This window comes from Heterodontus francisci, chromosome 48, assembly GCF_036365525.1.
Source record: "Heterodontus francisci isolate sHetFra1 chromosome 48, sHetFra1.hap1, whole genome shotgun sequence".
NCBI classification, from domain to species: Eukaryota; Metazoa; Chordata; class Chondrichthyes; order Heterodontiformes; family Heterodontidae; genus Heterodontus; species Heterodontus francisci.
The window spans coordinates 600,074-624,619 of NC_090418.1; the positions used below are offsets into that span (position 1 = coordinate 600,074).

General features: G+C 44.2%; 1 protein-coding gene across 4 annotated transcripts in view; it reads left to right on the plus strand.

Moving 5' to 3' along the window:
• The window catches only part of LOC137357381 (E3 ubiquitin-protein ligase RNF167-like), a 167,686-nt gene extending 144,032 nt beyond the window's left edge, over positions 1-23,654 (plus strand). For all 4 annotated transcript variants that reach the window (XM_068023681.1, XM_068023683.1, XM_068023684.1 and 1 more), the window contains exon 9: positions 17,940-23,654. In XM_068023681.1, coding sequence (XP_067879782.1) covers positions 17,940-18,331 — 392 coding nt within the window. In that variant the 3' untranslated portion in view covers positions 18,332-23,654. The remainder of the gene's footprint in view (positions 1-17,939) is intronic.
• The last annotated feature ends 892 nt before the right edge of the window (positions 23,655-24,546 follow it).

The window sequence follows — 24,546 nt, forward strand, 5'->3', positions numbered from 1 at the left end:
TACCAAAAAAACCCTGTACAGTTGTAACAAGACTTCCCTATTTTTAAACTCCAACCCCCCTAGCAATAAAGGCCAAAATTCCATTTGCCTTCTTAATTACTTGCTGCACCTGCTTGTTAACGGTTTTGTGTTTCATGCACAAGAACACCCAGATCCCTCTGTGCTGCACTTTTTTGAAGTCTCTCTCCACTTAAATAATAGTCTGCTTTTTGATTCTTACTCCCAAAGTGCATGACCTCACACTTCCCTACATTAAACTCCATCTGCCAGGTTTTTGCCCATTCACTCAACCTATCTATATCCCCTTGCAGATTCCTTATGTCCTCATCACAACATGCCCTCCCACCTTTAGTTTTAGTTTTTTAGTTTTAGAGATACAGCACTGAAACAGGCCCATCGGCCCACCGAGTCTGTGCCGACCATCAACCACCCATTATACTAATCCTACACTAATTCCATATTCCTAGCACATCCCCACCTGTCCCTATATTTCCCTACTACCTACCTATACTAGGGGCAATTTATAATGGCCAATTTACCTACCAACCTGCAAGTCTTTGGCTTGTGGGAGGAAACCGGAGCACCCGGAGGAAACCCACGCAGACACAGGGAGAACTTGCAAACTCCACACAGGCAGTACCCAGAATTGAACACGGGTCGCTGGAGCTGTGAGGCTGCGGTGCTAACCACTGCGCCACTGTGCATCTATTTTTGTATCATCAGCAAATTTGGATATATTACACTCTGCCCCCTCCTCCAAGTAATTACTATACATAGTAAATTATTGTGGCCCTATTACTGATCCTTGTGGATCTGACCACCTTAGGAAATGTTTGTGGCCATTAGATGAGGACAGGGTTGAGCTTGGTTGGATATTCTCCATTGTTGTGTGCTGTACTGAGGCTAAACAACATCAGGATCTTTAGGAGAGGAAAATAATACAAAAAGGCTACGAGATTGTTCTTGGAACTGTGACTGTATCCATGAATACTAAACTCCCTAAAGATCTTTACCTGAGTACTTCCTTCAACCAGTTTTTGATATAATCCCAGTTAAAACAAATTTTTAAACATCAACAAATGACAAAGTCTCTATCCAGTCTTTAAAAGGTTCTTTTGGACTGGTTGAAGATGCATTTTTCCCTGCCCCTTTGTATCTGTGTGCCAACTTTGTGAAGATCAGCTTGTGACCTGAGGGCCATGGCTGGGGGGATGGGGATGGTGTCAAAAAAAGGAGTGTGGTTGACTTTGTAGCTGGTTACTTTCCCCTTGCTTTAACCAAACATCTGACCTGAGCTCAGTGGCATGGGTTCATTCAGCAGCTCAACACCTCGTGAGCTGGTGTGCATATCCTTATGATGCATTGCTCTTAGATGTCAGTGTTTCCTCTGTCCATTGCACATGCAGCATTGAAGGCATTTCTCATGCTCTAACTTCACCACCCTGGATGTGATCCTTTGTTTATATGGCTTGCTTCCATTTTGGGCAATGCATTTTCCAGTTGAGGCAACACAACAGAAAACAGCTATAATAAAACCATTATAGTGGACCAAGTGTAGAATCCCATCTGTCTGGGCTTCATTCAATTCCCACCTGCGAGTTCCTTCTAAATCTCTTGCCTGCTCCTCTTAACCTATCGCTTGCTTTTTTAAAAAGTAATGTTGTGGTCAAGTGATTTGAATTGTGTTCGTCAATGACTAGAGCAGAAACTAATTTGTTACTGGCTGAAACATGGTTAGTAGGCATGGGAATGATGTGATGTGGAAAGTAATCGAAAGCATACATCAAGTTTTCTGAAACTAGAAACCATCTGCCTGGTCATTGTCTCTGGCTCCAGCAAACATACCAGAGGAAAGTCTTCCTCCATCGGACCTGAATTGCATGTTCCTGATACTCAATCATGGATTATTTTCTACATTCAGTCATCCACCACATAGTGTCCATTGAGTGGGACCATCGCAAAATCCAATTCAGGAGGGAAGAAGTTGGCTTGGCAGTAATCTGCAGGCTTGGTTATATGAACATACGAATTAGGAGCTGGAGTAGGCCATTCAGCCCCTCAAGCCTGCTCTGACATTTGGTAAGATCATGGCTGTTCTGATTGTGGCCTGACTCTACTTTCCGATCTGCCCTCATACCTTTTGACTCCCTTGTCAATCAAAAATCTATCTAACTCAGCCTTAAAAATATTCAATGACCCTACCTCCACTGCTCTCTGGGGAAGAGAATTCCACAGCCTAAGGACCCTCTGAGAGAAAAAAATTCTCCTAATTTCTAACTTAAATGGGAGAGCCCCTATTTTTAAACTTTGTTCCCTGGTTCTAGTCATTCATAATGGGATACATCCTCTCAGCATCCACCCTGTCAAGTCCCCTCAAGATCTTATATGTTTCAATAAGATCACCTCTCATTCTTCTAAACTCCAATGGATACAGGCCCAACCTGTCCAACTTTCTCGACAGGAGCGAGAGTAACAGGGTAGTGGTTATGGGGGACTTTAACTTTCCAAATATTGACTGGAAATACTATAGTTCGAGTACTTTAGATGGGTCTGTTTTTGTCCAGTGTGTGCAGGAGGGTTTTCTGACACAGTATGTTGACAGGCCAACCAGGGGCGATGCCACATTGGATTTGGTACTGGGTAATGAACCCGGCCAGCTGTTCGATTTAGATGTAGGTGAGCACTTTGGCGATAGTGATCACAATTCGGTTAGGTTTACCTTAGCGATGGGCAGGGACAGGTATATACCGCAGGGCAAGAATTATAGCTGGGGGAAAGGAAATTATGACGCGATTAGGCAAGATTTAGGATGTGTAGGATGGGGAAGGAAACTGCAGGGGATGGGCACAAACGAAATGTGGAGCTTATTCAAGGAGCAGCTAATGCGTGTCCTTGATAAGTATGTACCTGTCAGGCAGGGAGGAAGTTGTCGAGCGAGGGAGCCGTGGTTTACTAAAGAAGTTGAAGCGCTTGTCAAGAGGAAGAAGAAGGCTTATGTTAGGATGAGACGTGAAGGCTCAGTTAGGGCGCTTGAGAGTTACAAGCTAGCCAGGAAGGATCTAAAGGGAGGGCTAAGAAGAGCAAGGAGAGGACACGAGAAGTCATTGGCGGATAGGATCAAAGAAAACCCTAAGGCTTTCTATAGGTATATCAGGAATAAAAGAATGACTAGAGTTAGATTAGGGCCAATCAAGGATAGTAGTGGGAAGTTGTGTGTGGAATCAGAGGAGATAGGGGAAGCGTTAAATGAATATTTTGCGTCAGTATTTACAGTAGAGAAAGAAAATGTTGTCGAGGAGATTACTGAGATACAGCCTACTAGGCTAGATGGGATTGAGATTCACAAGGAGGAGGTGTTAGCAATTTTGGAAAGTGTGAAAATAGATAAGTCCCCTGGGCCAGATGGGATTTATCCTAGGATTCTCTGGGAAGCTAGGGAGGAGATTGCAGAGCCTTTGTCCTTGATCTTTATGTCGTCATTGTCGACAGGAATAGTGCCGGAATTCTGGAGGATAGCAAATGTTGTCCCCTTGTTCAAGAAGGGGAGTAGAGACAGCCCTGGTAATTATAGACCTGTGAGTCTTACTTCGGTTGTGGGTAAAATGTTGGAAAAGGTTATAAGAGATAGGATTTATAATCATCTTGAAAAGAATAAGTTCATTTGCGATAGTCAGCACGGTTTTGTGAAAGGTAGGTCGTGCCTCACAAACCTTATTGAGTTTTTCGAGAAGGTGACCAAACAGGTGGATGAGGGTAAAGCCGTGGATGTGGTGTATATGGATTTCAGTAAGGCGTTTGATAAGGTTCCCCATGGTAGGCTATTGCAGAAAATACGGAAGTATGGGGTTGAAGGTGATTTAGAGCTTTGGATCAGAAATTAGCTAGCTGAAAGAAGACAGAGGGTGGTGGCTGATGGCAAATGTTCATCCTGGAGTTTAGTTACTAGTGGTGTACCGCAAGGATCTGTTTTGGGGCCACTGCTGTTTGTCATTTTTATAAATGACCTGGATGAGGGTGTAGAAGGGTGGGTTAGTAAATTTGCGGATGACACGAAGGTCGGTGGAGTTGTGGATAGTGTCGAAGGGTGTTGTAGGGTACAGAGGGACATAGATAGGCTGCAGAGCTGGGCTGAGAGATGGCAAATGGAGTTTAATGCGGAGAAGTGTGAGGTGATTCACTTTGGAAGGAGTAACAGGAATGCAGAGTACTGGGCTAATGGGAAGATTCTTGGTAGTGTAGATGAGCAGAGAGATCTTGGTGTCCAGGTACATAAATCCCTGAAAGTTGCTACCCAGGTTAATAGGGCTGTTAAGAAGGCATATGGTGTGTTAGCTTTTATTAGTAGGGGGATCGAGTTTCGGAGCCACGAGGTCATGATGCAGCTGTACAAAACTCTGGTGAGGCCGCACCTTGAGTATTCCTTGCAGTTCTGGTCACCGCATTATAGGAAGGATGTGGAAGCTTTGGAAAGGGTGCAGAGGAGATTTACTAGGATGTTGCCTGGTATGGAGGGAAGGTCTTACGAGGAAAGGCTGAGGGACTTGGGGTTGTTTTCGTTGGAGAGAAGGAGGAGGAGAGGTGACTTAATAGAGACATACAAGATAATCAGAGGGTTAGATAGGGTGGATAGTGAGAGTCTTTTTCCTCGGATGATGATGGCAAACACGAGGGGACATAGCTTTAAGTTGAGGGGTGAAAGATATAGGACAGATGTCAGAGGTAGTTTCTTTACGCAGAGAGTAGTAGGGGCGTGGAACGCCCTGCCTGCAACAGTAGTAGACTCGCCAACTTTAAGGGCATTTAAGTGGTCATTGGATAGACATATGGATGAAAATGGAATAGTGTAGGTCAGATGGTTTCACAGGTCGGCGCAACATCGAGGGCCGAAGGGCCTGTACTGCGCTGTAATGTTCTTAAAAAAAACGTTCCTCATAAAATAACCCCTTCATCCCAGGAATCAGTCAAGTGAACCTTCTCTGAACTGCTTCTAGTGCAATTATATCCTTTCATAATGAAGGAGATTAAGACTGCACATAGTACTCCAAATGTCGTCTCACCAACCCCCTGTAGCAAAACATCCTTCCTTTGATTTTCCATTCACCTTGCAATAAACAACAACATTCCATTTGCCTTCCTAATCACTTGCTGTACCTGCATACTAATGTTTTGTGGTTCAGGTACCAGGACACCCTGATCCCTCCATAACACAGAGTTCTGCAGTTCCTCTCCATTTAAATTATATACTGCTTATCTGTTTTTCCTACCAACGTGGACAAGTTCACATTTTTCCACATTATATACTCCATCTGCCAAATTTTTGTCCACTCAGTTAACCTATCTATATCCCTTTGCCAGATTCCTTATATCCTCCTCACAACTTACACTCCTATCTTTGTACCATCAGCAAATTTAGCAACCATACATTCAGTCCCTTCATTCAAGTCATTAATATAGATTGTAAATATTTGAGGTCCCAGCACTGAACCCTGTGGCACTCCACTAGTTATAGCTTCCCAACCTGATCCTCTATCCATGCTAACATGTTATCCCCTACACCTCTTATATTATGTAATAACTTTTGATGTGGCACCTTATCAAATGCCTTTTGGTAATCCAGGTACAGCACATGCTAGCACCGCAGCCTCACAGCTCCAGCGACCCGGGTACGGTTCTGGGTACTGCCTGTGCGGAGTTTGCAAGTTCTCCCTGTGACCGCGTGGGTCTCCTCCAGGTTCTCCGGTTTCCTCCCACGTGCCAAAGACTTGCGGGTTGATAGGTAAATTGGCCATTGTAAAAAGAAAATTGCCCCTAGTGTAGGTAGATGGTAGGAGAATTGAGGGAAGGTGGGGATGTGAGAGGGAAAAAATGGGATTAATGTAGGATTAGTATAATTGGGTGGTTGATGGTCGGCGCGGACTCATTGGGCTGAAGGGCCTGTTTCGGTGCTGTATCTCTCTATGACATGTACCGGTTCCCCTTTATCCACATTGCTTGTTACTTCCTGAAAGAGCTCGAATAAATTAGTCAAACATGATTTCCCTTTCACAAAACCATGTTGACTCTGCCTGGTTGCATTATGATTTTCTAAGTATCCTGTTATAATCTCAATAATAGATTCCAGCATTTTTCCCTATGACAGAAGTTGGGCTAACTGGCCTATAGTTTCCTGCTTTTGTCTCCCTCCTTTCTTGAATAGAGGAGTTACATTCGCTGTTTTCCAATCTGAGGACCTTTCCAGAACTGAGGGAATTTGGAAAATTGCAACCAATGCATCTACTATCTCAGCAGCCACTTAAGACCCTAGGATGAAGTCGATCAGGTCCCAGGGACTTACCAGCCTTTAGTTTTAATAGATTTCTCAGTACCCTTTCCCTGGTGATTGTAATTGTTCTAAGTTCCTCCCTCCCTTTTACCTCTTAGAGTCATAGAGTTGTACAGCATAGAAACAGGCCCTTCGGCCCACCGCGTCCATGCCGACCACAATGCCTATCTATACTAATCCCACCTGCCTGCATTAATTCCATATCCCTCTATGCCTTGCTCATTCAAGTACCTGTCCAGATGCCTCTTAAATGTCGCTACTGTTCCTGCTTCCACCACCTCCTCAGGCAGCTCATTCCAGATACCCACTATTCTTTGTGTGAAAAATTTACCCCTTCAAACCTTCTCCTTCTCACCTTAAATCTATGTCCTCTAGTTTTAGTCACCCCTACCATGGGAAACAGACTCTGGCTATCTACCTTATCTATGTCTCTCATAATTTTATATATCGCTATCATGTCCCCTCTCAGCCTCCTTCGCTCCAGGGAAAACAGACCCAGCCTACCCAATCACTCTTTATAACTCAAGCCCTCCAAATCAGGCAACATCCTTGTGAATCTTTTCTGCACCCTCTCTAGCTTAATCACATCTTTCCTGTAGTGCGGCGACCAGAACTGCACACAGTACTCCAAAGGCAGCTTAATCAACATTATGTACAACTGCAACATGACGTCCCAACTCTTGTACTCAATGCCTCGGCCGATGAAGGCAAGCATGCCATACGCCTTCTTCACCACCCTGTCTACCTGTGTTGCCGCTTTCAGGGAACTATGTACTTGCACCCCAAGGTCTCTCTGCTCAACAACACTCCCCAGGGCCCTGCCATTCGCTGTATATGTCCTGCCCTGGTTTAACTTCCCAAAATGCATCACTTCGCAGTTGTCTGCGTTAAATTCCATTTGACAATCCCTTGCCCACTTTCCCAGTTGATCTGTATCCTTAGACAACCTTCTTCAGTGTCCACTATACCACCAATTTTGGTGTCATCTGCAAACTTACTAATCATGCCCGCTACATTCACATCCAAGTCATTAATATAAATGACCAGCAACAGAGGGCCCAGCACCGAACCCTGCGGCACACCACTGGTCACTGGCCTCCAATCTGAAAAACAACCCTCCACTACCACCCTCTGCCTCCTATCACCAAGCCAATTTTGTATCCAAATAGCTAACTCACCTGCATCCCATGTGTTCGAACCTTCTGGACCAGCCTACCATGCGGGACCTTGTCAAAGGCCTTGCTAAAGTCCATGTAGACAACGTCCATTGCCCTGCCCTCATCAGTCCTCTTGGTCACCTCCTCGAAAAACTCAAATTCGTGAGACATGATTTCCCACGCACAAAGCCATGCTGACTATCCCTAATCAGATCATGCCTTTCCAAATGCGTATAAATCCTGTCTCTCAGAATCCCTTCCAATAACTTTCTCACCACTGACTTAAGGCTCACCGGCCTGTAGTTCCCTGGCATATCCCTGCTGCCCTTCTTAAATAGAAGCACAGTATTAGCTATCCTCCCGTCTTCCGGTACCTCACCCATGGCTAACGATGATACAAAAATCTCTGTCAGGGCCCCAACAATCTCCTCCCTTGCTTTCCAGAGCATCCTAGGACACACCTGGTCAGGCCCTGGGGAGTTATCCACCTTAATGCACTTCAAAACCTCCAACACCACCTCCTATGTAATGTTGATATGCTCCAGGATATTGCTGTTCCCTCCCTTGAACTCACTAGCTTCCATGACCTTCTCCATGGTAAATACAGACGAGAAGTATTCATTTAAGACCTCGCCCATTTCCCATGACTCCACACATAGATTACCACACTGATCCTTAAGGGGACCTAGTCTCTCTACCCTTTTACTCTTAATATACTGATAGAATCTTTTAGGATTCTCCTTTATCTTATCTGCCAGGGAAATCTCATGGCCCCTTTTCGCCTTCCTAATTTCCTTCTTAGGTGTACTCCTACATCCCCTGTACTCCTCAAGGGACTAACTTGATCCCAGCTGCCTATACCTGACATATGCCTCCTTCTTTGTCTTGACCAGACCCTCAATATCCCTCGTCAACCAAGGTTCCCTAAACTTGCCAGCCTTGCCCTTCAATCTAACAGGAACATGCCAGCCCTGAACTCTTCCTATCTCACTTTTAAAAGCCTCCCACTTGCCAGACATTCATTTACCTGTAAACAGCCTCTCCCATTCAACTTTTGAGAGTTCCTTTCTGATGCCATCGAAATTAGCCTTCCCCCAATTTAGGACTTCAACTTGAGGACCAGTCCTATCCTTTTCCATAACTATCTTGAAGCTAATAGAGTTATGGTCACTGGTCCCAAAGTGCTCCCCCACTGACACAACAACCACCTGCCCATCCTCATTTCCTAAGAGGAGGTCGAGTGTAGTCCCTTCTCTAGTAGGGCCATCCACATACTGCTTCAGAAAACTATCCTGGACACACTTAACAAATTCTTCCCCATCTGATCCCTTAGCACTAAGGCAGTCCCAGTCAATATTAGGGAAGTTAAAATCACCTACTTTTACAACCCTATAATTCCTACACCTATCTGTGATTTCCCTACATATATGCTCCTCCAATTCCTTTTGACTATTGGGCGGCCTATAGTATAATCACATCAAAGTGATCACCCCTTTCTTATTTCTAAGTTCTACCCATATGGCCTCGCTGGACATTTCGCCCCGGGGTATCCTCTCTAAGTACTGCCGTGATGTCCTCCCTAATCAATAGTGCAACTCCCCCTCCTCTCTTAGCTCCACCTCTGTCACAGAATTACAGAATAATACAGTGCAGGAGAGGCCCTTCGGCCCATTGAGTCTGCACCGATGCATTAAAACACCTGACCTGTCTACCCAATCCCATTTGCCAGCACTTGGCCCATAGCCTTGAATGTTATGACGTGCCAAGTGCTCATCCAAGTATTTTTTAAAGGATGTGAGGCAACCTGCCTCTACCACCCTCCCAGGCAGGGCATTCCAGACAGTCTCTGGGTAAAAAAATTCTTTCTCAAATCCCCCTTAAACCTCCCGCCGCTCACCTTAAACTTGTGACCCCTCGTAACTGACCCTTCAACTAAGGGGAATAGCTGCTCCCTATCCATGCCCCTCATAATCTTATACACCTCGATCAGGTCACCCCTCAGTCTTCTCTGCTCCAGCGAAAACAACCCAAGCCTATCCAACCTCTCTTCATAGCTTAAGTGTTCCATCCCAGGCAACATCCTGGTGAATCGCCTCTGCACCCCCTCCAATGCAATCACATCCTTCCTATAATGTGGCGACCAGAATTGCACACAGTACTCCAGCTGTGGCCTTACCAAAGTTCTGTACAACTCCAGCTTGACCTCCCTGCTTTTGTAATCTGTGCCTCGATTGATAAAGGCAAGTGTCCCATATGCCTTTTTCACCACCCTATTAACCTGCCCTTCTGCCTTCAGAGATCTATGGACAAACATGCCAAGGTCCCTTTGTTCCTCGGAACTTCCCAGTGTCAGGCCATTCATTGAATACTTCCGTGTCACATTACTCCTTCCAAAGTGTATCACCTCACACTTTTCAGGGTTAAATTCCATCTGCCACTTTTCTGCCCATTTGACCATCCCATCTATATCTTCCTGTAACCTAAGACACTCAACCTCACTGTTAACCACTCGGCCAATCTTTGTGTCATCCGCGAACTTACTGATCCTACCCCCCACATAGTCATCTATGTCGTTTATATAAATGACAAACAGTAGGGGACCCAGCACAGATCCCTGTGGTACGCCACTGGACACTGGCTTCCAGTCACTAAAACAGCTGTCTGTCATCACTTTCTGTCTCCTACAGTTAAGCCAATTTTGAATCCACCTTATCAAGTTACCTTGTATCCCATGTGCATTTGCTTTCTTGATAAGTCTCCCATGTGGGACCTTGTCAAAGGCTTTGCTGAAATCCATGTAAATGACATCAATTGTACTACCCTCATCTACACACCTGGTCACATGCTCAAAAAATTCAATCAAATTTGTTAGACAAAGCCATGCTGACTATTCCTAATGAAATTTTGCCTCTCCAAGTGGTGATAGATTCTGTCCTTCAGAATTTTCTCCAATAGTTTCCCTACCACTGACGTGAGACTCACTGGTCTGTAGTACCCTGTCACGCCGGAAGCATCGGTACCCCGGAACATTGAGCTGCCAATCCTGCCCTTTCCCTCAACCACGTCTCCGTAATAGCTATAATCGCAATCCCATGTACCGATCCATGCTCTGAGTTCATCTGCCTTACCTGTAAGGCTTCTTGCATTAAAGTAAATGCAGTTTAGCCTACCAGTCTTCCACGCTCCCTGTCCTGCCCCTGCCCGACCTGCCTACTGGACTTGCTTGTTTTAACCTCTACATTTGCCTCAACTATCTCATTGGAGAGACTACTACTTTGGGTCTCACCCCCCCACCACCCTCCCCCTCCCCCCATCAAGACTAGTTTAAATGGGCGGCACAGTGGCGCAGTGGTTAGCACCGCAGCCTCACAGCTCCAGGGACCCGGGTTCGATTCCGGGTACTGCCTGTGTGGAGTTTGCAAGTTCTCCCTGTGTCTGCGTGGGTTTTCTCCGGGTGCTCCGGTTTCCTCCCACAAGCCAAAAGACTTGCAGGTTGATAGGTAAATTGGCCATTATAAATTGTCACTAGTATAGGTAGGTGGTAGGGAAATATAGGAATAGGTGGGGATGTTTGGTAGGAATAGGTGGGGATGTTTGGTAGGAATATGGGATTAGTGTAGGATTAGTATAAATGGGTGGTTGATGTTCGGCACAGACTCGGTGGGCCGAAGGGCCTGTTTCAGTGCTGTATCTCTAATCTAATCTAAAAACCCTCCCCAGTAGTACTAGCAAACCTCCCCGCAAGGATATTGGTCCCCTTCTAGTTCAGATGCAACCCGTCGTTCTTGTACAGGTCACCTCTGAACCAGTAGAGACCCCAATGATCCAAATAGTTGAAGCCCTCCCGCCTACACCAGCTCTTCAGCCACGCATTCATTTGCCTTATCCTCCTATTCCAACCCTCACTCGCACATGGCACAGGGAGTAATCCTGAGATTACAACCCTCGAGGTCCTGCTTTTTAACCTTCTGCCTAACTCCCGATATTCACTTTGCAGGACCTCATCGCTCTTCCTGCCTATGTCATTAGTACCAATATGGACCACGACCTCTGTCTGCTCACCCTCCCCTTTCAGAATGTCCTGCAGCCGCTCCGAGACATCCTTGACCCTGGCACCAGGGAGGCAACATAACATCCTGGAGTCTCGTTTATGGCCACAGAAACACCTATCTGCACCCCTTACAGTATAATCCCCCATCACTATAGCTCTTCCACCCCTTTTCCTCCCCTGCTGTGCAGCAGAGCCCTCCGTGGTGCCACGAACTTGGCTCTTGCTGCTTTCCCCTGGGAAGTCACCCCGCCCCCCCCCCCCCCCCCCCCCCCCCCTCCCCTCCCAACAATATCTAAAGCGGTCTATCTGTTTGAGAGGGGGATGGCCACAGGGGACTCCTGCACTACCTGCCTGCGCCTACTACTCCATCTGGTGGTCGCCCATCCCTTTTCTGCCTGTGCAGCCATTACCTGCGGTGTGACCACCTCACTAAGCGTGCTATCCACGACGTCCTCAGCATCGCGGATTAGATTTTTTTTTTAGATTAGAGATACAGCACTGAAACAGGCCCTTCGGCCCACCGAGTCTGTGCCGACCATCAACCACCCATTTATACTAATCCTACACTAATCCCATATTCCTACCAAACATCCCCACCTGTCCCTGTATTTCCCTACCACCTACCTATACTAGTGACAATTTATAATGGCCAATTTACCTACCAACCTGCAAGTCTTTTGGCTTGTGGGAGGAAACCGGAGCACCCGGAGAAAACCCACGCAGACACAGGGAGAACTTGCAAACTCCGCACAGGCAGTACCCGGAATCGAACCCGGGTCCCTGGAGCTGTGAGGCTGCGGTGCTAACCACTGCGCCACTGTGCACATGCTCCACAGTGAATCCACCCGTGGCTCCAGCTCCGTTATGCAGGTAGCCAGTAGCTGCAGATGGTTACATTTCCTGCACACGTGGTCGTCAGGGCCACTGGAAGCATCCCTGATTTCCCACATAGCGCAGGAGGAGCACATCACGGGGCTGAGCTCTCCTGCTATGACTTACCCTTAGGTTAATTAGTACTCCCTTAATTTAAAAAAAAAAGCTAATTACACTAGGGTACTTGTTCTACCCACTCCAATCTAAAGTCCTTAATAAGCTAGACTGAATTTAAAAAAAACACTTTAGTGGTCCTCACCTTATCACCACAGATTTTTTTTTCAACAAAAAAAACTTTCCCCTTATTTTTTTTTAAGATATTTAAATGCACTAACAGCTGCTACTCAATCCAATCACCTTGCAGCTGTCCTCTGACGTCACTGTTGGCTTTTTTTCAGAACTCCAGCACGCTGGAAGAGACTGGGCCTCAATCCTCAGGCTCGATTTATAGGCTCCGCTCTCGGTGTTCTCCCCACAGGTCCACTCCGCTCCTGGAAGATTTCTGGGATAAAAACAAGAAATGCTGGAACCACTCAGCAGGTCTGGCAGCATCTGTGGAAAGAGAAGCAGAGTTAATGTTTTGGGTCAGTGACCCTTCTTCGGAATTTCTGGGATGTTGTTTGTGTCTTTGACAGTGAAGACAGACACAAAATGTCTATTCATCGCTTCTACCATTTCCTTATTTCCCATTATTAGTTCCCGAGGCACTCAGGACTCGTGCTCACTTTTTGTTACTCTTTTCCTTTGTAAATACTTGTAGAAGCTCTTATTATCTGTTTTTATATTTCTAGCTCGCTTTTTCCCATACTTTAACTTCTCCCCACCCCCCTTATTTTTTTGTAATCATTTTAGTTTAATTTAGTTTAGAGATACAGCACTGAAACAGGCCCTTCGGCCCACCGAGTCTGTTCCGACCATCAACCACCCATTTATACTAATCCTATACTAATTCCATATTCCTACCACATCCCCACCTGTCCCTATATTCCCCTACCACCTACCTATACTAGGGGCAATTTATAATGGCCAATTAACCTATCAACCAGCAAGTCTTTGGCATGTGGGAGGAAACCGGAGCACCCGGAGGAAACCCACGCAGACACAGGGAGAACTTGCAAACTCCACACAGGCAGTACCCAGAATTGAATCCGGGTTGCTGGAGCTGTGAGGCTGCGGTGCTAACCACTGTTAATTTTTAAATTCTGTCCAGTCTTCTGACCTACCACTAATCTGTGCAGATTTGTACGCTCTTTCTTTCTATTTGATGCTTTCTTTAACTTCTTTAGTTAGCCATGGATGGTGCATCCTCTTCCTAGAGTCTTTCTTTCTCACTGGAATGTATCTTTGCTGAGTGTTATGAAATATCTCCTTAAATGTCTACCACTGCATCACTACTGTCATATCTCTTAATCTAATTTCCCCATTCACTTTAGCCAGATCTGTCTTCATACCCTCGTAATTGCCTTTATTTAAATTTAAAGCACTAGTCTTGGACCCACACTTTTCTCTCTCAAACTGTATGCGAAATTCAATCAAGTTATGATCACTGTTACCTTTACAATGAGGTCATTAATTAACCCTGTCTCATTGCACACTACCAGATCTAGAATAGCCTGCTCTCTGGTTAGCTCTAGAACGTGCTGCTCGAAGAAATTATCCTGAAAACATTCTATGAATTCATCTTCTAGGCTACCTTTACTAATCAGATTCATCCAATATATGTTTAGATTCAAATAACCCATGATTATTGCCGTACATTTCTTACAAGCCCCCATTATTTCTTCCTGTATACCCGCTCCTGCAGTGTAGTTACTGTGAGGGGGCTTATAAACTGCTCCCACAAGTGACTTCTTACCTTTGCTATTTCTTATCTCTACCCAAACTGATCATCTGATTTTTGCTTACCCTAGTAATACTTCATCAAGTTAAGGGAAAGGTTCCCATCAATCTCTGGTCTATGTGCAAATTATAATTTAGATGGAAAAATGTACTTGTGACTCTTTTTATATTCTTTCATGGGCTGTGAACTGCGCTGACAAGGCCAGCATTTGATGCAGATCCTTAATTGCCCTTGGGAAGGTGTTGGTGAGTTGCTTTCTTGAACCGCCACAGTCAGTGTAGTGTAGGTACACCCACAGTACTGTTACGGAGGGAGTGCCACGATTTCAACCCAGCGACAGTGAAAGAACAGCAATATAGTTCCAAGCCAGGATGGTGTGTGACTAGGAGGGGCACTTACAGGTGGTGGTGTTCCCATGCGTCTGCTTCCCTTGTCTTTCTATGTGGTAGAGGTCGCGGGTTTGGAAGGTGCTGTCGAAGGAGCCATGGCAAGTTGCTGCAGTGCATCTTGTAGATGGTTGGCACTGCTGCCACTGTGCGTCGATGGTGGAGAGAGTGAACGTTTAAGGTGGTGGATGGGGTGCCAATCAAGCAGGCTGCTTTTTCCTGGATGGTGTCGAGCTTCTTGAGTGTTGTTAGAGCTGCATCCATCCAGGCAAGTGGAGAGTATTCCATCACAGTCCTGACTTACGCCTTGTAGATGGTGGGCAGGCTTTGTGGAGTCAGGAGGTGAGTTACTCATCACAGCATTCCCAGCCTTTGACCTGCTCTTGTAGCCACAGTATTTATGTGGCTGGTCCAGTTTAGTTTCTGGTCAATGGTAACCCCAGGATGTTGATAGTAGGGGATTCAGCTATGATAATGCCATTGAATGTCAAGGGGAGATGGTTAGATTCTCTCTTGTCGGAGTTAGTCATTGCCTGGCGCTTGTGTGGCACAAATGCTACTTGCCACTTAGCAGCCCAGGCCCGAATGTCATCCAGGTCTTGTTGCATATAGACGCAGACTGCTTCAGTATCTGAGGTGTCAATAGATGAAGGACTGAGGATAGAATCCTCAAAAGTAAAAGTTGGCTTGTTTGTTGGGCTTGTGCGAAATGTAAAGAAACTGTCTTTGGAGAATTTCATAGAATCACAGAACAGTACAGCAAAGGAGGCGGCTATTTGATTCATCGTGCCTGTACCAGTTCTTTGAAAGAGCAATCCATTTAGTTCCACACTCTTTTCCTTTTCCCACAGCCCTGCAAGTCTTTCCCCTTCAAAGATTTCTACAATTCCCTTTTTTTTTAAAGTTACTATTGAATCTACTGCCACCACCCTTTCAGACAGTGCAATCCAGATCACGGCTACTCACTGCCAGTTATCTTAAGTCTCTCTCTTCTGGTTACCAGCCTTTCCATCAAAAAGTCATAATTTTGAACATCTCTATCAAATCGCCTCTTAATCTTCTTTGCTGCAGGGAGAGCAACCCCAGTGTTTTGTAAAGATTTAGCATAACTTCCTTGCCTTTGTACTCTAACCTAAAGAAAAGATTTTTATTGCCCCATTGAAAGTCACGGAGGGTACCCAGAAAGCATAATTCTGGCAGGACTGAGGACATAAGATGCAAAAGAAGTTGATGAATGTAGAGTGTAGACATCAACAAAAGTATAAATAGAATTGAATGCTGAGTGAAGGAACAGATTGGGAAATGCAAAAGAATAAGAATGTCCATCACTTAACGCACTGTAATTTAAGAAGATACTATGCAATGCACATGTCTTTTAATTAAAGACAAATATTGCCTCCTCCCCTTTAGACAGCAACCTTTGGGCTAGAGAAAATACTGAATCTTTAGTATTCCTGGTGTAAGGAAATATAATTACATAGAAAAGTTTTAAAAATGCTGTTTTTAGAACAATGCAGATTGTGGAGTAATATGATAGAAGTGTTTACAATGTTGAACAGGTGGAAGAGGATTGGAGGGAGACTGTTTCCAATAGTTGAGGGGGGAGGGGGGGGAAGAGTGAAAGGACATTGATATAAGATTTAATGCAAGTGATTTTAGAACAGAGGGCAGGAGAATCTCCTTCACACAAAGTCTTTGGAATTCATTCCAGGGTTTGTGGGTGAAGCAGAAACTATGTCAACATTCAAGATTAGATTGGATAGGTGGATGGAAGGATATGGGAAAAGGACAGGTCAATGTGAATAAGATTATTTGTCTGTGTGGAGGGTAAATCCTGACATGGACTTCTGGCCTGAAATGCCTGTTCTGTGTTGTAACTTCTATGCATTTCTTGTGCATGTTATATTTTTTACAAAATTGTCTTATTTATATATTTACCTAATTTAGTTCTTCCTTCTCTGCTTTCTCTTTCTGGTTGCTTTCATTTTCCCCACCTCATTCTTCCTAGTTTAAATGAGGTAGAAAAGCAGGATGCTGCTTTCTGTGTGCACAATTTTCAGTTTGCCTTTGAGTCAGGAGGATGTGAGTTCAGCCCCTGCTACAGATTTGAACACAGCCTAGGCTGACACCCTGTTGTAGTACACAATTAAGGCATTAAATTGAAGGCACCTGCTCAAGTACACATTAAACATTTCAAGGCATTATTTGAAGAGATGGGAATTTTTCTAATGTCCTGGCCACTATTTCATCCTTGGCCAGCACAAGAAAATAGATTATCCCGTGTCTTTTATTGTTTTATTGTTTCTGGGACCTTGCTGTGTGCAACAAGCTAGTGCAATGGGTAGACATATGGATGGAATTTAATGCAGAGAAGTGTGAAGTGATACATTTTGGAAGGAAGAACGAGGAGAGGCAGTGTAAAATAAAAGGTACAATTCTAAAAGGGCTGCAGGAGCAGAGGGACCTGTGGGTATAAATTCACAAATCATTGAAAGTGGCAGGGCAAGTTGAGAAAGTGGTTAATAAGGCATGTGGGATCCTGGGCTTTATAAATAGAGGCATAGAGTATGAAAGCAAGTAAGTTATGGTGAACCTTCATAAAACACTGATTCGGTACAACTGGAGTATTATATCCAATTCTGGGCACCACACTTTTTGGGAAGGATGTGAAGGTATTGAAGAGGATGCAGAAAAGATTTACAAGAATGGTTCCAGGGATGAGACACAAAGCTGGGTTTGCTCTCCTTCAAGAAGAAAATGTTGAAAGGAGATTTGATAGAGCTGTTCAAATTCGTGAAGCATCTAGAAAGAGTAGATAGGGAGAAACTGTTCCTGTTAGCAGAAGGGTTGAGAACCAGAGAGCACCAATTTAAGGTAATTGGCAAAGAACCAAAGGTGACATGAAGAAAAACTTCTTTGGTTAGGATTTGGAATGCACTACCTGAGAGTGTGGAGGTGACAGATTCAATCGTGGCTTTTAAAAGAGTATTGGATAATTATCTGAAGAGAAAACATTTGTAGGGCTGAGAGGAAAAGGCGGGAGAGTGGGACTCGTTGAGTTGGTCTTGCAGAGAACCGGCACATGATGGGCTGAATGGTCTCCGCTGTGCTATAACCATTCTAAGATTCTATAACTTTGCAGAAGTTTCCCTATATAACAATGACTGCACTACAGAAGTCAAATATTCTGTCCTGATAATACAGTATATAAATGCAAGCTGTTTAGCCTTGGGATTTAGTTGAACTCCCTGCCTTTTTAATGAGCAGTGTTCCTTTCTACCCCCACCCACTCCCAACCTCCCAAACACAGCATACCACTGTAAATGTGTGGACACTTGGCTAACACAGACTAAAAAAACCTGCCCAGTCTGCAAGCAGCGTGTTCTGCATTCAGCCAGTGACTCCGAGTCAGGATCTGATATGGAAAATCACCCAGAAGATGATGAGCAGCAGTCGGAGCGCACACCACTTCTCCGGGCATCCTCGTCCTCTGCCGCACACTCATTCGGCTCCATGACTGATGCCCTCACACAGCATGGTGGTGAACACTCGTCAGAATCCAGTGAGGATGGTTACAGTGGTGCCCACACTGAGGGGGAAGAAGTTCCATACCACAAACAGGAGGGCCAAGGTGACTCTTCAGAGGCCACAGGATCTGGGTCTGAGCCTAGCCTCTATCCTGTGAATGTTTTCAATGTGTAGTTAGGAATCTCTGGCTTTATACTGATCTTATTTCTGTAAAACTGCAATCATTAATGTGTGACTCAAGCTAAACCAGGGTTTTATGTAGGATTTTTTGGGAACATTTTAAAAATATGTTTTTGGTATGAACAGGGGACGTACTACTGTTCACGAGCACTAGCTATTGATTTTTGTTCTGATCAATGCAACATAGATTGGTTTTGTAACTGCACATGAGAATGTCAGTGTCGACAGAATGCACACTCTCAACTTTCTGTAACAAATGGGCATTTAATAGGGGGCAGGGAGAGAAGAGTGACAGAGTGCAGTGGATATCTCATTAAATAGCAGTGTGAAGAAGCTTTTCTCTGTCTAGTTCTGCAGAAAGCACATGAATTAAAAAGCACAGCTGCCAGGGGTCCTTGCTATTTTCTAAACTGGTACTATTCTGAATTGTGTCAACCTTCCCTTGTAGACTGCTACCATTACCTAGAAGTGAACCACTCTCACTTCCTCTGTTTCTGTGCCCTTGCCAAGAAAAGACCCAGATATATATGCTTCCTAAATGAGTGACGAATTCCTGATGTCTGAAGTCTGAACACTGAATCAGTGGCAGGATGCGTGCTCCTGGCACTGCGCGATCTCCCAAAGCCACCCTAGGCTGGGATGGGGGTGTGCCTGCCAATATCCTTGTATAGTTCATAATTCTCTTTTTATACTACATTTTTTGTAAGCATGCTCACCAAAATATTCTTTTGTTGGTTACAATTGTGCAATTAATTAAACAGTTATAAATTATGATCATGCTGGGATAGGCGTGTGGGCCCAGAATCTCAAAACCACAAATCGTGCAGCCCTGGATGTTTGGTGTAATCTCTTACATTCCCAATTTTCTTGTTTATTTAGCTGCTTGCTGCTAGTCCCTGATTTATAAAGAATGTAACAGTGATCGCTGTCCAGAAATGAGGGCCAATGCCTTTGAGCTCTGGGTTCCAGACTGCTTCCTGCGGAATGAGTATCTCAGACAATAAATATGCAGAAGTAACATAGATGGCTGGAAAATCAGCTGAAGCACCTTACTACAATCATGATTACTCCATGGGCTGGTCCTCGGGCAGAGCTGTGGTGTGGACACCAATAATGTTTCATGAGGCACTTTCTTGTATTTTGTGCTGGGAAGGAGAGAAAATTGTGTAATGGTACCAAACATGTCTTATACTATGTAAAACAGCAATCTGTACATGCTCTCCAATTGAGCATTTACACACCCAGGCCAGCGTGCCCTTCCATTGGACATTTACACACCCAGGCCAGCCTGTCCTTCCATTGAGCATTTGCACACCCAGGCCAAAGTGGTTTGTGTATTTGCATAGAGGTCAGCCTCCATTTTCTGAATACAGGTTAGGAATGAGTTTGAGGCAGTGCTAGCAATTGAGGCACAGGATGGGGTGTATTCTCTGCCACACTCCTGTCCATGTCAGGAACAGCTCCATTTTGATTGGCTAAGCTCTTGATGTATTGTAGTTGGAATTACTGTACCTCCTACAAATACCAAACTAGTCAAGATCAGGTGGAATAGGGAATTGGAATGGGCTTCATATCTGATATGTTGTTTGCTTTTCAAATTAATTGAACCTTAAAATCTACTGTCTTGATATCATAATGTGCAATGGGATCTTTGATGTCGGATCTACTGATTTCATACCAGTCAAAAAACTGACTGCAAGGATAATCTACAGCAATCAGTGTAAACTCGGGCTCAGGGTTTTTGGTCTGCCTGGAGTAGGACTCCTCACAGTCCTAAACTCTGCAGCAGGTTTAAAGTGCAAATTTGACAATGGGACCGCATCTGAATGTGTGGGTACTAGCTGTGACAGGAGATGCAGGCAGTGTTCCCAGGAAGAGCAGCTCTGTCAGGAGGCAGATAAATTGGATGAAAAAAGTGCAAAAATAAAATAAGAAAAATGTCATATGCTGGTAAGGCTGCTGAAGATGTTTGAAAACTGTATGGATCTGTTCCAAATAACATAGTAAGCTATGACTTGTTTATCAGTAATTGTTTACTTATCACTGAACTCTTTGCAGGTAACATTCCGTTCCATTTTTATTTTATTCTTGGGCTCTTTACTCCTTCCCACTAGTCAAATGATTGTTTGACAAAGCTTGTTTAACTGTAATTTTTTAATAGAATGTGTAAAATCGAATGACATAAAAGAATGTGTTTAAGGCTCAGTGGCTGCTTCCTGACGCAAGCTGGTGTATTTACTCTACAGCAATCTCCACAATGCTGACCAATTAATGGTGAGTTCAGAATGGCCAATATTAGTTTATTTTTATATGGGGATGGGTGATAAATTGGTTTGCTGTTTAAGCTATTTAGTAGTGTTGCGTTAAACCTTCTCTGTGCCTATGGATGGTCGGCTGTTGAATCATTTGAGCACTGTTGACAAGTTCTACCTTTTTATTTTTGTTTCAAACCACAGCTAAACGAGAATCTGATTTGTGTAGAAGGTTGGTATGTTTGGCAGGAGCTGGTTCCTATTGTAACTAGCATTTGTAACACCAGAAATTGGACTGAATATTGAGGGCTGGCTGTTTTATGACAGTGAGGTTATCGTATCCAATTTAATGCTAACTTCCCAGATTTGTAGGTCAAGCAGGTGGCCACTGACTCACTCTCTGAGCAATTTTTATTCCTTGTTTCCCCTTCCCCTCACTGCCAGCTCAGTAGAATTAAATTAACAAATACCAAAAAGTTGATATTTGAAATCTAGAATTTTCTTTGCTATTTAAACTCTGTAGTTGAGTGACCTGACAAACATGCTCATTCCTGTCTGAGTGACTTATGTAAAAGTCTTGAGTTCTTATGTCTGCAATATTTGGGCATGAACACCATTGTCAATCCTTCACTGCCCCAGGCCCCACCTGAGTAGAAGCCCCAGCTTAATGAATTAGGAACTATAAAAAGGATGAACAGGAAGCAACCAGCTGCTGCATCAAGCCTACAACAACTTGCATTTATAATAGCCCATTTAATATAGTGAAATATCCCAAGTGTTGAGACACTTACCAGCAGCCATATACTCTCCCGGCAGAAGCAAAGGATCCCAAGGCCAAAACAGGGGGAAAAGATGAAAAATGAGATTTAGTGAATGTTGGAATGAAAAGAAAGGCCATGTGTCCTGTTGGGGATATATTTCCAGGGGAAATACCTGTGGAAATACAAGGCACGTAATGTTGCTCTCAAAGCCATATAATAGGACTGCCTACTTAAAGCATGTTTTGAATATTATAAATAGATGTCATTATCAGCATTGTGCTGTGATCAAGGCCTCTGTTTAGAACAGTTACTGGTAATACTGCTAGCTTCACTGGTCCCCCATGTTAACTCTCACTGGGCAAAAGTTTGCAGTTATAGCCACTGCATGAGCTGGCTCAGCTGCCCCTTACAAATGATAGCTGAATCTTGTCTCTGTTTAAGCGATAGTTCTAGGAGCTTGGGATCAAGTTAGGTACCCGACCAGTTCGGCACTGATGCAAGCACGGAGAGCTGGGAATGGATTGGCAAAAATGGAGGGTGGTGAGAGAATAGAAAGTGTTGAAAGGTTTCATTAGGGTAGACACAGAATCTATTCCCTCTCGTTGGGGAATTCAGAACAAGGAGGCATAATCTCAAAATTACAGCCAGGCCATGTAGGTGTGAAATCAGGATGCAATTTTTCACAAAGAGTAATGGAAATATATGGCTCATCCTCCCCCGTCCCTCCTTCAAACAAGAGGCTGTGAATGCTGGGGATCAGTTAGAACTTTCAAGACTGAGATATTTGTTGGGTGAGGATATCAAGGGATATGGAGCAAAGGTGGATAAATGGAGTTGATGTGCAGATCAGTCATGACCTAACTGAATGGCAGTACAGGCTTAAAGGGCTAAATGACCTCCTCCTGCTTCTATGTGGAGCAAAGTGGCATTGCTGGGTATAATGGCACATCTGTGAATGCCAGTTCCATTATAAACCTGGATTAGGTTGAAATTGTAGAACATGCTTATAGTGGGAAATTTCTCTCCCTCTGTCCCTCCCTCCCTAAAGAATTTTACCTCGGTCTTTGAATTTCTCCAGGGGAAAAGTAAAGCCAAATTGCATTGGTTAAAGCTGTACTGTCTCCTCTTGGACAGAGTTTATTTTTCATTTGGTTCTGTCTGCAGATTAAGTGTGTTTGTGTGTGTGTCTCTCCCTGCCTGTGTATATAGATGGAAGAAGTCAGTGATGCACATATTTAATTTTGAAATAACACATTCCTAATTCACCAACCAATGATAATTTTTTAATATGTATCTAAAAATAGTTTCAAAGAAGTAAGCACAGTTGGGTCTTGGTAACTCCAGGCCCAGCCTAATGCCCACAGAGCTGGTTTCTCAAGACATGTCTTTGCAGCGCAAGCTGTTGCCAACAAATTGCACTTTAAGCACCTGTACTACAGAGATATTTAATTGTTCAATCCACAGTTTAAATACTCAGTACAACTTTATTTCAAAATCTTACAACCCGAGTGCAATATTCAACACTGGCAAACGTGACCCAGGTCAGGTTTGCACCAGGTGTTCAGTACAATCAGCAAGACGTCCCACGTGCTGGTTCAGTACATTTATTGCTACTGAGGCTCCAGCAATCCCTCTGTACAATTTTAGTGTGCATGAATAGGTTTGGCTTATTGGATCAGTGGTGGGTTTTTCTGCACTCAAATGCCAATTCATGTTTGCTAAAAATTGGGACTATGACATTCCACTGACACTTTGTTAGTGTTATTAGTTTTGACTGCATAGTAATCGTCGCACAGAGCAGAGTCACCAGGTGCATCCCAGACCTGTGCTGTGTCAGCTGATCTTGCTTGTCCTCCATTTGATCTTTTTTTAAAATGGAAATCAGCCACGGCTTTCACCACTGATAACCATCCAGTGACTTGAAATGTGCATGAGTTTGGATGACACTCTCTTAAGTCAAATTAGTCTAAGCCCTGTAGGTCAGCTAGTGCCCCATGGTGAGGAGAACGAATGAACAACAAAGAAAGTCAGTGTGCTCTGAATTTTTTTTATTGATTTTCTGCTGTCATACCAAGAAGGAAGTTGAGGTCTTTGAGATGCATGTTCGGGTAACACTGCTGAAACTGCTGTACCTCCTGTCTAACGTAGTCCCTACTGAGTCACTTCAATAAATTTATAACATGTACGGTATAAAATACTTTCTGGATAATTTCATGTTTTTATCATGTAATTTTTAAGGATTCTTCAACTTCAAATATTTCGAGGATGTAAAACTTTTCCATTAAACACTGGTCTTGTTTGTGTTATGAATTGTTCTTCCCTATGTCAGTCAGACCCTTGAGTTGATTCCAGATGGGAATATATCAGTCTTGGCTCAATGGTATCGCTCTTGCCAATGAGTCAAAAGTTGTGGATTTAAGTCCCACTCCACAGTTTTCAGTACATAACTCCCAGTCCCCTCTCTGAGCTCATCTTGTCCATGAAACCCAGGTCCTGTCCCCTTGATTCTATTCCCACTAAACTGCTGATCACCCAACTTCCCCTCCTGGTCCCCATGTTGGTTAATATTGTAAATGGTTCTCTTTCTTCAGGCGTTGTCCCTCTTTCCTTTTAAATCTGCTGTCATCGCCTCTCTCCTCAGAAAAACAACACATGACCCCACCACCCTTGCGAACTAACATCCCATCTCACACCTCCCTTTCCTCTTCAAAGTCCTTGAACTTGTCGCCTCCCTAATTCATTCCCGTCTTTCCAACCAGTTTTCCGCCGCTGCCGCATCACAAAAACAGCTCTTATCAAAATCACAAATGGCATCCTATGTGACAGTGACAAAGGTAAACTTACCTTCCTTCTGCTCCTCGACCTGTCTGCAGCCTTTGACATGGTCGACCATGCCATCCTCCTTCAACGTCTCCTCGCTGTCATCCATCTCAGTGGGACTGCTCTCACATTGTTCAATTTTTATTTATCTAATCGTAGCCAGAGAATCACTTGCAATGGCATCTCTTCCTGCTCTATTACCTCTGGTGTCCCCCAAGGATCTATCCTTGGTCCACTTCCTATTTCTCATCTACATACGCCCATCAGTACATCAGCCAAAAGCACAGCGTTTGTTTTCATATATATGCTGATGACGCTCAGTTCTGCATCATAACCACTTCTCGCGACTCCTCCACTGTTGCTAAATTATCAGACC